This window comes from Propithecus coquereli, unplaced genomic scaffold (assembly GCF_000956105.1).
Source record: "Propithecus coquereli isolate 6110/MARCELLA unplaced genomic scaffold, Pcoq_1.0 Scaffold8, whole genome shotgun sequence".
In the NCBI taxonomy this organism is placed as follows: Eukaryota; Metazoa; Chordata; class Mammalia; order Primates; family Indriidae; genus Propithecus; species Propithecus coquereli.
This window is the reverse complement of record NW_012154173.1, coordinates 10512982-10525347: the sequence shown is the minus strand read 5'-3', so window position 1 is coordinate 10525347 and position 12366 is coordinate 10512982. Positions and strand designations below refer to the sequence as shown.

Sequence of the window (12366 nt, the reverse complement as noted above, 5' to 3'; positions counted from 1 at the left end):
CTCCAATACTGGGGATCAAATTTCAACATGAGATTTGGAGGGGCCAAACATCCAAACTGTATCAGACACTAATAATAGCTTTTAATCTTAGTTTTTTTTCAGTGGTTGGAAACCAAACTTTAGGGAGAAATATGAATATTCTTACTCTATTAAGATATAATAGTGAACATTTCACATAAACTATCTCATTTAATTGTCATCATACTGTTTATGAAATAGTTACTATTATCTTTATTTTTGTAGATTAAGAAATTGAAGCCCAGAGAGTTTAAGTTACTGACCCAATCATTACAACTCTTGTTTATTTTTGTAAAAATAGGCGTTTTTGTCATCTGTGATGAAAATGTGTGTATACGCTTAAAATATTCTTGTAGCTATGTAGTTGAAAAAACTCCTAATTCCAATATATTTACTGGCCATATTTGAAATACTTCTTATGTAGCCCATCTATATTTTTTCGTCAACTTGACTTATATTCATTTGAGAGGATACTTGGCCTGCAGATGGAGAAATAAATTTAACTTACAGGATAGAGAAACCAGAGGCATGCAGAAATTGGTGTGTATCTTAAAAGAGAATTCTAATTATAAGGACCTCTTAAATCTAAAAGTTTTTCCCTTTGATATAAGCCATCGACTGTGCGAAACACGGTGTTTTACATTAAAGATGGTGTTTTGGATGAATTGAAGCTCCATGATTTTCTGCAAACATGCAGGGGAAGATAACTAAGATGCTTGGTGTTGTAGATCAGAATAATAGATCGACAAGAGGGAATACTTGAGCAGTAATGTTTTAAAGAATTAGTACACAGGAGAAAAGAGCTGTGAAGCAAAAGAATACAAGCACACACATACACACACATTCTGACATATACTATATACACGTCATATGTAAACTTGGATACATTTTAGGCAAATGATCCCAATAATTCCATTTATACATTTTCTGGCCATGTACATTACTTTGGCCAGCTGTCTGTGGAAAATAAAGAAATGGTTCATTATTTAACATTTATTAAACCCCTACAATGTATAAGCACTGTGGTTGGTAATAGGGATATAATAATAGAGAAGATGGTTTTTGTCCTTAAGAACTCCCAGCATACTGTGGGAAAGGTGTTATTGCAGTGGTATGGTGAAGTAGAAGAGACATTCACAGAGAGTTTCATGATCCCAGCGTGGGGATATCATGGAGGGCTTTCTGGAGGAGGTGATGTCTGAGCTGAGTCTTGAAGAGCAGTTAGTCAAAAGGGAGTGGAAAATGTGGAGGCCTTTCCAGGACGCAGCGTGAAAAGGCCAAGAGCTTGAAATAGAATGGTGTGTGCAGTCTGGGGTTGCTCGAATATAGTGAGGAGGCAGAAGAGAGGTGAGGGAGGAGAGGTAGGCCAGATCTAGTAGGATTAACTAGACATTAAAATGCTTGTAGGACTTTATACTTCCAATAATGGTGAGCCTTTACAGGGTTTAAAGCCTGAGTGGCAAGGTCAAATTTGTATCATAGCAGATCATTCTAGTAGCTGTGTGGAAAATGTTTTTGAGGTGGACAAAACCAGAGTTCGGGATCCAGTTTAGGAGGCTGTTGTAAAAATGTAGGCAAGTGACGCTGAGGGTTTGAATCAACATTGTGATAATGGAGTCTTGGTAATGGCGTTGGAGGACGTATGCGATGGTTAGGAGGCATAATAAGAAAGACCTGGTGCTCATCTGGACGTGGACGGGTGAACCAGGATTTCTCAGAATTTCAGCTTGGGTGACTGGGTATGGGGTGGGAAAATGTGAAATGCGAAATGCAGAATGACCCGGAACTGGTTGGGCAGGTTGGAGGCGTGGTCAGTTTAGCTTAAAGTGTCCGTGGTTTATCTAGAAAGAACCAATCAGTACATGGATCTTTTTGGGAGCTGTCAACCTATAGGTATATGCGATTGAATATGTAGCCTCTTCTATGTTCTACAACACTGTGTTGCCTTCTTCTCCTTTCTTATATCCTGCAGCAAAGATTTATATCTCCAAAAATATTCAGTAATTAACGTTATACCTCCTGGTCGTAACAACAAAATGATCCCATAGGATAGGAAATACTCTAAGAAAAAATGCAAGTAACCAAACGGTTATTGCTTTCTTGCAGCGTGTCGGTGGCGATGCCCGCCCCGGAGGGACCCCGCCGCAGCTGACCTCATTCTTCAGGACCCCGGCCCCGCGGCTCTGTCCAGTTCAAAATGGCAGAGAAGGCTCCCTCCGGCTTAAACAGGAAGACTTCAAGGTCGACGCTTTCTCTTCCTCCAGAGCCTGTGGACATTATCAGGAGCAAAACGTGCTCCCGGAGAGTTAAGATCAACGTGGGGGGCCTCAACCACGAAGTCCTGTGGAGAACGCTGGACAGGCTGCCCAGGACGCGCTTGGGGAAGCTTCGAGACTGCAACACACACGAGAGCCTCCTGGAGGTGTGCGATGACTATAATCTGAACGAGAACGAGTATTTCTTCGATCGGCATCCAGGAGCCTTCACTTCCATCTTAAATTTCTACCGGACGGGGAAACTGCACATGATGGAGGAAATGTGCGCGCTCTCTTTCGGCCAAGAGCTTGATTACTGGGGGATTGACGAGATCTACTTGGAGTCCTGCTGCCAAGCCAGGTATCACCAAAAGAAGGAACAAATGAACGAGGAACTGAGGCGAGAGGCAGAGACGATGCGAGAGCGAGAGGGAGAAGAGTTCGATAATACCTGCTGCCCCGAAAAAAGGAAGAAACTGTGGGACTTGCTGGAGAAACCGAACTCGTCAGTGGCTGCAAAGGTATGAAAAGCGGGGCGTAGCTTGCCTGTGCGTGCTCAGAAAAGGTGCTACCTACATTCCAGAGAGGGTAATTTTCTTCCTTGTTTTGGTAAGACAGAATACAGTGTGGCTACACAGATAGTGAAAAATCCTTTCCGAAATCTTATTTGGGCAATTATAGTTATTCTTCCTTGCAATGTCATCAAATGGTATTACCCTTTCATAAATATTATCATGTGTAGGAAGAAGCCTGGCCACATAGCGTGAGAGAGAGTTCTGGTTTCCCTGGTGCTGTCTATATGGTGTTGCTGGCGTGAAGGCTGAGGAGAGAGCCCCAGCTCAGACCCCTCAGCCAGAGTCTGGCAGAAGACCAGGGCCTGGCCTCCATCGAGAATAAAGGGAAATGTGCTGTCGTTGGAATTAGAGGAGGTGCCTCTTGGCCTGGTTCTGTGGAGGTTCAGGGAAGAGGAGAGGGTGGGCCTGTGTAGCTCAGAGCTGGGGATGCGTACATGAGGAAGGGACTGTTTTATTAAGCTGTGTGAGGAATGAGTCAATGCCCAGAGTATGTCCATTGACCTTGTGAGGGCTCCTCTAACAATGCTATTTCTGACTGTTGGTGCATAATTGTTTCACAACTGAGGTATTACCATATCTCAGAGTCCATCAAGTATTTGCTTAAAGTGAAGGTCAATTCATATTTTCCAGTGCATTTATCTAAATCTCAGAGTAAATTTTTGTCACTAATTCTAGCATGTAATTCAACTGCATGCTTCTGTTTATCTAATTTTATCGAAAGCTTTCGGGGTTAGCTCAAACCAATTTTCATTCCATATATTTCGTTCTATATTACAGTATGAATGATAAGTAAAAAGTCAAAAGAGCCATCTTTGGCTGCAGGAGCATAGTATCGATGTTTTGTGCTTAATAGATGAAAATGGAGAAGGGAAGAGTGTATCATCATAGGAATTCTTTTGATTACTTACAGTTTCTTCAAATCTCCTCCTTCTTATAAACAGTAATTATTATAGAAATATGATAGACCATATGGGACTTTTGACCAAAAATTAAGGTTCTAAATGATAATGGACAACACATAAATAATGTAAATAATCAGCTAATGCAGATGATCATGCAGCTGCTCCTTACACTGTTCAGTTTTGTTTCTGGTTGACTTCTAAAGGCACTTTACCTTCCAGCCAGCAGGTGCCCCTAGGTGAAATAAAATGTATTTCTGTTGTACGTAATGGAGAAATGCATATTTTGTGGCAAATGGAGGATTTCAACTAGGTTTTTTGTAGTTATAAATAATTTGTTTGCTTTCGTTTTATCTGTAAGAAGGAAATAGATACGCCCCATTTGCGGGTTTTGATTGAGAAAGGCTTGATATCAGGTTCCTTCTGATATCAAGTGTTTGGTTACATATTTGAGTTACTACTTAAAAATATGGAGTGAATTTTGAAAGTGAATGAGACACGGATTTAAGTGGGTATTGTGGGTGTTAAATGAATTCTTTGAAGCCTTTAGGCAACTGAAGAATAAATCGTTTTTCCGTCAAAAGTTCCAGAGGAAGTTAGCTAACTATGTAAAAATAAAGCAGCTAAATCAAAGAAAATTTGAAAGGTTAATGTGGTTTATTTGTTCATAACAATGTTATTAACATATATCTAAAGTTAAGTCATAGAAGAAATTTTAAATATGTGTGTATTTTTTCTGAAGAATTTCTAGTAAAGATAGAATAGGGACAATAATCTGACTTCCCAGACAAGGAAGTTCATTTAATCTGTAAATTTTAGAAGTAGTAGCCACCTTGATCTCTAAGAAGGTAATGATGACAATGGCCTGTTGTTACAGTATACCATTGTATGCCCCTATGCATCGGATTATTTAAGGTTCCTTCAAATAATGTATATATATAGAGAGAGAGATAAGGTATCTGCCTACAAACTATACTAGCAGCCAGTGACACTGGTTGTGGATGAAAATTTTATGTAGCTATAAACAGTAAATTTGTGTCCAAATTATTAATCAAGTTAAGTGAATCTTTGCTACCTTTAGTAGAGTCTTTACTAAATTTTCATAAAGGATTTGTGTTTGTTTATTTAAACGTCTACATTTTCCTCCCTGTTTGAATGGTGAAATATTATGGAAATTATTTACATTTGATTATATAGTAGTTTAGTGAAAGTATTGTTCATTTGTCTGAGATTTAGAGCCTTTTAAAAATAGCTCTGTATGATGTCTTCTATAAACCACTACCTTTTCCTGTACTCTTCTCATGTCATAAAACTTGATTTTTTTCTGGAATAATTCTTGGTGAGCGGCATGAATGCTAATGTAGGTATGTGTGAATAGTATTTTCACAACTTAAAAACAAGGATGTTTATTACAGCTGCAATAGGGTGACGTTCTAGCCCTCACCATTTACTTTATGTTATGGGTATATCAGGCTCCTTCATATGCTGTCAAGCTCTTGTGTAACGATGACGGGAATCTATGTGTTCATCCTTACTTGCTTAGGAGGTAAGGTATTTTAGGGGGAGAATATCAGTTTACTTTGCCTTTTCAATTATTGCGTATTCAGTTTGGTAATTTAGTTGAGCATATGCTCTATCTGTACTATACACGTTAAAGTAGACACTCAGATACTCCCTTCTCTCCAGAATTTAAAAAATATTCTCTTATACTAAACCAGGATTTCGTATCATTGAAAATATCTGGTTTTCTTTCCTTTGTTTTTTCTATACTTTATAATTTATCTATAATATTTCTGTAATAAAGAAAGTCTAAAAGTTATAAGATTACTTGCCAAATACCTACCGAAGAAGGAAAAACTTGAGTCTTTCTATCAGATATTCCATAATAGATTGAAATATCTATTCTTTGATATGGAATAGATACTCCATAATCAATTAAGTGATAATTGTTCAGCCCATGCTATGTGTATCCACTATGATATACAAAATTATTGCAAGGCCCGTTGACCTATCATATTTTGTCTTTGGGTATGACCGTGACAGTAACAAATCAGCTCTTACCGAACATGATCCCTGGTGTCACATAAGGAGCCATTTCTATTAATTGAAAGTTGTGGTATATTAATAAATGGGGAGAGAAAACCAAAACAAGTCTTAACAATGTGGCATATTTGAAATGTCTATATTTAACAGATTAACATTTCCGTGCATACACACAAGACCATAATATAATCATACTTTTCAAAATATGACGACAGGTAATAGAAATTGTTATTTCTTAGTTCTCTGGGCATGGTATGATATGGTTACGGAACATAAGTATATATCTGAATGATGGACTTTGTCTTCTTTCTATCCTGTGAGTGTATCTTGGTGACTGTATATAGCCTCATATAGAGGTAATGTGCAAAGTTTAAATTGGAGGCAGTTCGTGAATGTGTGGCCCAGCAGAACGGGCCCAGGCTGTGGCTGGGACTCTCTGGGTTACCACGACATGGAATCTCTAGCTTTGGTGTGACTTTCACAGGAATATGCAAGGGGAGGAGAAGAGCTTAACTGGCTGCCAGTTTCCTGGGCAGTGAATTGGAATTAGACTTGATTCTGTACCTCTTCCAGGCCAGGGTACTTTAGTCAGTCTCTGGATTGGAAACATTTTCCTCTCTTTTCCTTGGCCTCTTCCCAAAGAAACTGCAGTAGCTATTCCCGTGTAAATATTGCATACAGTGACTTCAGTCTAAAAGGTGTTTAAAAGCATTAAGGGAAATGTGTCCTGTGGCATGCGGTGTTCTCAGCCTTTGGGGTGAGACAACATTAGGAAGTAGCACAGCCCACTTGAGATCTGAAAGAAACTAGATTCATGGGTGCCACACAGAGCCCTCACTCTGGATGTCTGAGCAAGGTCAAGAACAAAGGAACTCAGCTGGGTTTCAGGCAAACCCGAACAGGTGTGGCTGAGCCCTCTGAGGCAGGTCTCAACCTGGGAGCATAAGTGGGCGTGGTATGTGGACAGTGCCGGATGACAGGCTGACCTAAGTGTCAGGCCAGGGAATGAGGCTGTAAGCCACCCTTTTGGATAAGAACAGCAGAAGGCAACATCTGCAAAAACAAATTTCTATTCTTCCAAACCAGACAGAGCCACTCCGCAGCTTTGATGGGCAGCATACAGGGTCAAGTGAGGGCTTCCCACTGCTCAGTATCCTCATTTATCCATAGCTACTGCTTCCTCTTACATTTTTCCCCCCATTCTCCAATTCCTCCTCCTCCTTCTTCTCTCCCTCTTTCTCTCTCTCATCTTGTGTTAAGCCCATCTCCTCCCCTTGCATATTCCTGTGAAAGTCATACCAAAGCCAGAAATTCCATGTCGTGGTAACCCAGAGAGTTGTTCCAGCTACCGCTTGGGCCCATTCAGCTGGGCCACACATTCACAAACTGCCTCCAATTTAAATTTTGTGTCCTTAGGAAATGACTCTGTTTTAGCTTAAAGCAAGAAGGGAATGATTGACTAGAGAAATGTTTCTCCACTTTTTCTCATTAATAGCCCCCTAAAGAGAAAAACTAAGTCCAATTTAAATTCTCCCTAATGAGAAGAGAGAAACAAAATAGTGAGGAATAAGATGGACTAAGATTTTGCCGGGTAGGATGGTGTTCAGAGGAGCACAAATGATTGTAATATCTGAGTGTTTTCACCCTTCCCCGCTGGAACCAATTTTCTCCCCTTGGGGGCGCTATTGATCCCATTGAAAATGCATGGAACAGAGGGAAGGTGATGACCCTGTTTCTTGCCTGCATCTCATTTCCGCTGCCATCCACCTGTTCATCATTGTTGGCATGGTACAACATAGCATCTAAAGCAAGCATTGGAAGGGCTGGGGAGACCTTAGTCATCCTTGAACCAAGGGGGCAGCTGGTGGTGACAGATGTATAGTCTATGCCTGCAGCTCTGGCTCCCTAGAGAGCCAGGGGTCAGAGTTATGAGTTTCCCAGAGGATGGAACCCATTTGGTTGCCCTACTGGTGACAACTCCTTGAGAGCCATACTCCCTCTTCCAACTAAATTAGATTATAGAACTTTCAAGCCGTGGAAATAGTAAATAGAAAGTAAAGCAGAACAAAACAAAAACTCCTGTGTACTCATCAAGGGGGAAAGAATGCATAACATTCTCATTCTATGTATAGCATATGGATCATAATCCTTTGTCTGAGAAAAAGAAGATATTGGAACAGAGCCATAAATGATTTCCTTATAGTTTAAGAAACAGAACTTTCAAATGTTGTGCTTATAGGTGTAGTATATTCAGTCAAGTGAACAACTCTGGCTATACAAGACTCTTCATTTAGCTTTCTGATGACTGCCTTAGTGATAAAAAAAAATAACAATAGCTATTAAAACCATAAATAGGCCAAAAAGAAGAAGTGATGCTGTGTGCCTACACACAAGTCTCCCTACATAGAGGCATCTCTCTGTGGTGTCACCTTATCTCGGGTTGGCAGTGGACTAATGAGCGTGACAATCACACTGTTTCTGTGTTGACTGTTTACCATTGTCCTTCTTTGCCTTTCCTTTTTGCATCCCAGCTGTACAGATTAAGCTGTTTTCGTTCTTCCAATAACATAGCATAAGAATTCAGAGGTGTTAACAGGAGATAGAGTTTAAAAGAACTTGGCCAGTCTGTGGAGGTTTAGCTTGGAGATGTGTCTTCCTTTCTCAAACTGTATCATCCATGCAGACTAGCGTGTCAAAAACCTGGAAGAAATAAGGTGTGCAAAATAAAATAGATAAGATAGAAAAAAATATTGGGTTTTGATTAAGATGTCTCAAATGTTCCATTCTTTATTGCAGTGGTCTTATTTCTGGATCTGTGCTTCTCTGCTTTCCTGGAAAGACCACCCTAAAAACTCACCACCCTGCTCTCTTAGCCATGTTTGAGCAGGGAGAGGAGGGCAAGAAGTTCATACAAAGCTCACACCCCACATCCCCTTACCCAGGGTGCCATAGGTCCTGGTTTTACAGAGATAGCCCTGGTTAATGCTTTGTGTCCCAGTCTAATTATTAATAGCATCTCTTTTCACTCTTAAAAGAAAGAGAGTGTACAATGAAGTATATGATCACCTTTCAAGAGAATATTTTTGGAAAAAAGAAATTACTCAAGAATTGTGCACTTTTCAGTTCCTTCTTGCTTCTTGGTTGCCTCTGAAGAGGGCCAGTCTTAATTTCCAAGCGGTTTTTCCATCTCTTTCGAAAAATCATTGGTTGCCATTAATATTAAAAGAAGACATTCAGATTCCTTTTAAGCTTGATTTTTTAAACCTCAATAAGTACAGTAATTTTCACTTTCAAAGTAAAAAACAACCACTAAAGAGTCGTTTTCTACAGTACTTAATGTTATTACAAAAGAGAGTACATTGGCAGTACTTAAATATTCTGGCTTTGAAAATCTATGTACACTGCTTTGGTTGTTAACAGATTTGTTTTCTTTATTTCAAGTGAGAGACTAGAAAGTGAATGATCTACTATTTTAGGTAAGCATAAGTATTATGAAGGAATGGTCACAATATTTAATACTCTCCACTTTAGAAGACTCTAGAAGGGTTTAAGTAATGTTTTTGATTAAGTGTTCTTATCTGAGCTTTATCTCTCATTAAAAAAGGAAGAAGAAAAACAAATACTTTCCAAGTGCTAAGAGTTTGTAAGAAAATTCCTGTGGTGCATATGCCTTAAACTCAGATAGCTTCCCCATTTGCTTACTGTTAAGCATTTATATTTTCTAGTGGGACTTTGATCTGAAAGTTCACCTAATAATTACATTAAATTGCTATGATTCCTCAAGGAGATTGTCTCATCCATATTTATTTACATCGTTACTGTTTAGCTTCCCACCCCCAATATGTTAGAGAGAATCTAGGTTATCCCTTAAAAGTGTTGATATATTGACAGTCATATTATGGATTAGTATTGTGATATGGTATACATAGCAGTTAGTTGCACTGGAACTGAACATGGCACTATTTTGAATGTCACTGATATTTTCCCTTTTACTAGTCACTTTTACATTTTACAGAAATATTTGGCCATACAGCATAAAATGAAATAATCTCTTCCCAGAGAACCTGTTAATATAAGATTGTTTGTTATAAAATGTTGAATTAGCCAGCTTTGATTATATATTTTACATACAAAATATTGAATATTTTATTGAATGTTAAAATATTGCATAAATTGAATCATCAAAAATAAAAAGCTTTGGGCACTTCATTTATTTTTAATTCCTCTACGCTTTCACCTTGTTCCACAAAAGAGGCAGCCTACTAGAAATACATATACTAATCATTCAAATAAGATAGCAAAAATAGAAAAGGAATTATTAATAAAAGCAAAAAACAGAACTAGAAGAAATAGATTTTAAATCACCACAGTAACACCAGGAAATCTTCATTTTTCACAAAATGTTTCAAACTATTTTCATTAAAAAAATGACAGCCTTATAGTTTTTAAATAGAATTTAAAACTCATAGACAAAATGTGTTTGTGATTAGAAAAACTTACCTGTCTGGCTCTAGTGAATATTTCTAACTGACCCAAAGTAAGAGGCATTCCTAACAGAGGTACTCTGTTTGTATAACCATGTGCATTGACCATTATGATTTTTTTTAAAAAAAAGATGCTTTCAAAATAATTAACAAGGTTGATTTCAAAAGAATTTTGATCAAAACTGGTTACATACTTTTAAAAAAGCTGCTAAAATACAATTCATGAAGTAACCATAGTTTACAACAGATTTTTTTGTTTGTTTTGGGCATTGATTTAGCATTGTTGGTTTTATTCTATTTGGGAATAACCCCAGAGTTTTATGGCATTCAACAATCTGTAATGAGCCAAGGCATAAATCTGCATTATGTATAATATAAGCTTATTGTGCAGGAGCTAGTGACTTTGATAGTGAGTGAGCTTAGCTGGCCACCCAGCACTGTCAGCTTAACCCAATTTGTTTTTTTCTCCTCATTGTGACATATACTAACTTTCATTAAATGTTCCTGTTTTTTTTACAGGGGAGATTATATGGTATAGTAGAGATTTATAAAGCTATCGGGACACATCCCTCATTAAAAATAGTCTATATATTCTAAAAGGTGATAGAAGTGTTTTAAGATGGTAGTCAGCCTGGAAATTATTCTTGCCTAACAGCTTTTTTGGTCATTAAAACCCTTTCTACCTCTGCAGTGGGACAGAGAAGGATAAAGGTGACCCCAGGCCACGACAGCCTGCATGTTCTACTTAACACATGGGCATTGGAGGGAAGCTGTACTTCCTGTATCCGTCAGCATCGTCCAGCCCTTCCCTGCCTTACTCTTTCCCCTATCTCCTGGACTGTAGTTGACGATGACTTTATAGTTTATAGTCAGAACATTGAAGGACTTGAGGAGACTGAAACTTCTCTGTAATTGCCATGCCAGCCTTAACACACACATAACCAATCTAGAATAAAGCAGCTATTCACGGATGAATGGGAACAGAGAAGTGTAGTAACCAGCACAGAGACAGGAAATAGAAAAGTCGAAGAGGAAGGTGTTTGCTTTAATCTCTCTAAAGCTTTTCTAGGAGCACTAAGAACTAACATCAGAACTATACCAGACTTTGCACCTATGTATTATTTATTTTTGGCTGTGTATATATCTAAGTTTAAGTTAACTCCTTAGCTAATGCATAAAATGAATGTATTTTTCCCCTTAAGTCACCCCCTTTAATGTCTTTAAAAAGCCTTAAGTAAAAGAATTCTTCTGGATATTACTAAGGACAGGTAGTTGAAGGAGAGAGATCCAACTGATGTTTGTAATCAAGTTTCTATGTCTAGGGCAGGCAAAGCAGGCAGCAGCAGGCCTCACTGAGGGGTAGCTGAACTAATCTGTTCGTGTGTGTGTGTGGGGGGGTGATACATGTTATTTATATATATTACCATCTCTCCATTAGAGCATGTTATATTATAAAGAACCCACCTGCAGAAAAAAATGCAATGAACTTCAGCATGTATTTGATAATTTAGAGTAGATACAACTTTGTCATCCAAACAAGACAGTTGGCCCATTCAGAGTATAAACTTTTGTGATAATCTGATCAGGCATGAAAATCCATTGGAAGTGTTGTAATGGTCCAAGAATAGAAGGAAGTGTTTTCATTGGTTTCTCAAGATTTTGTTTCAGGACGCTAGAGGTCATTGCCACCCTGGATTTCATGCTTTCACTTCTCTCTCGTTGAGTCACTCCTGACGCAACCATGAGTGTTGAATGCCACTTTAAATAGCTACCTCAAGCCTACGCCATGGTAGTGCCAAGGACGGCCAAGTAATCCCAGTGCAGCTCCAGATGGGGTTGCTTGGTTGCAGCGTCCTTCACTGCAACGAACCTCAGGATATTTGCACATGACAGGAAGAACTCCAGCCTGCAAGTCATTGCTTTAACTCTAAGCAATATAAAACCTAGAGTGCAATTTTGGATATTGAAGTGCAGTTGTCTTATCTGGTGTCGTCTAAGTCCTCAACCAAATGGATTCTTCAAATACAGATTTTTAAAAAATTTTTATTTTTGATTTTTTCTTGTTGATTTTCCCGAGTTCTAAGTAGATTCT

The 12366-nt window shown here is 38.6% G+C and overlaps 1 protein-coding gene across 1 annotated transcript in view; it reads left to right on the top strand.

Annotated features, from left to right (window-relative positions):
- Positions 1 to 2132: 2132 nt before the first annotated feature.
- KCNB2 (potassium channel, voltage gated Shab related subfamily B, member 2) overlaps positions 2133 to 12366 on the top strand; it is a 368166-nt gene continuing 357932 nt past the window's right edge. Inside the window, exon 1 of the mRNA XM_012663151.1 lies at positions 2133 to 2794. Within this exon, the coding sequence (XP_012518605.1) occupies positions 2216 to 2794 (579 nt within the window). The 5' untranslated portion in view covers positions 2133 to 2215. The remainder of the gene's footprint in view (positions 2795 to 12366) is intronic.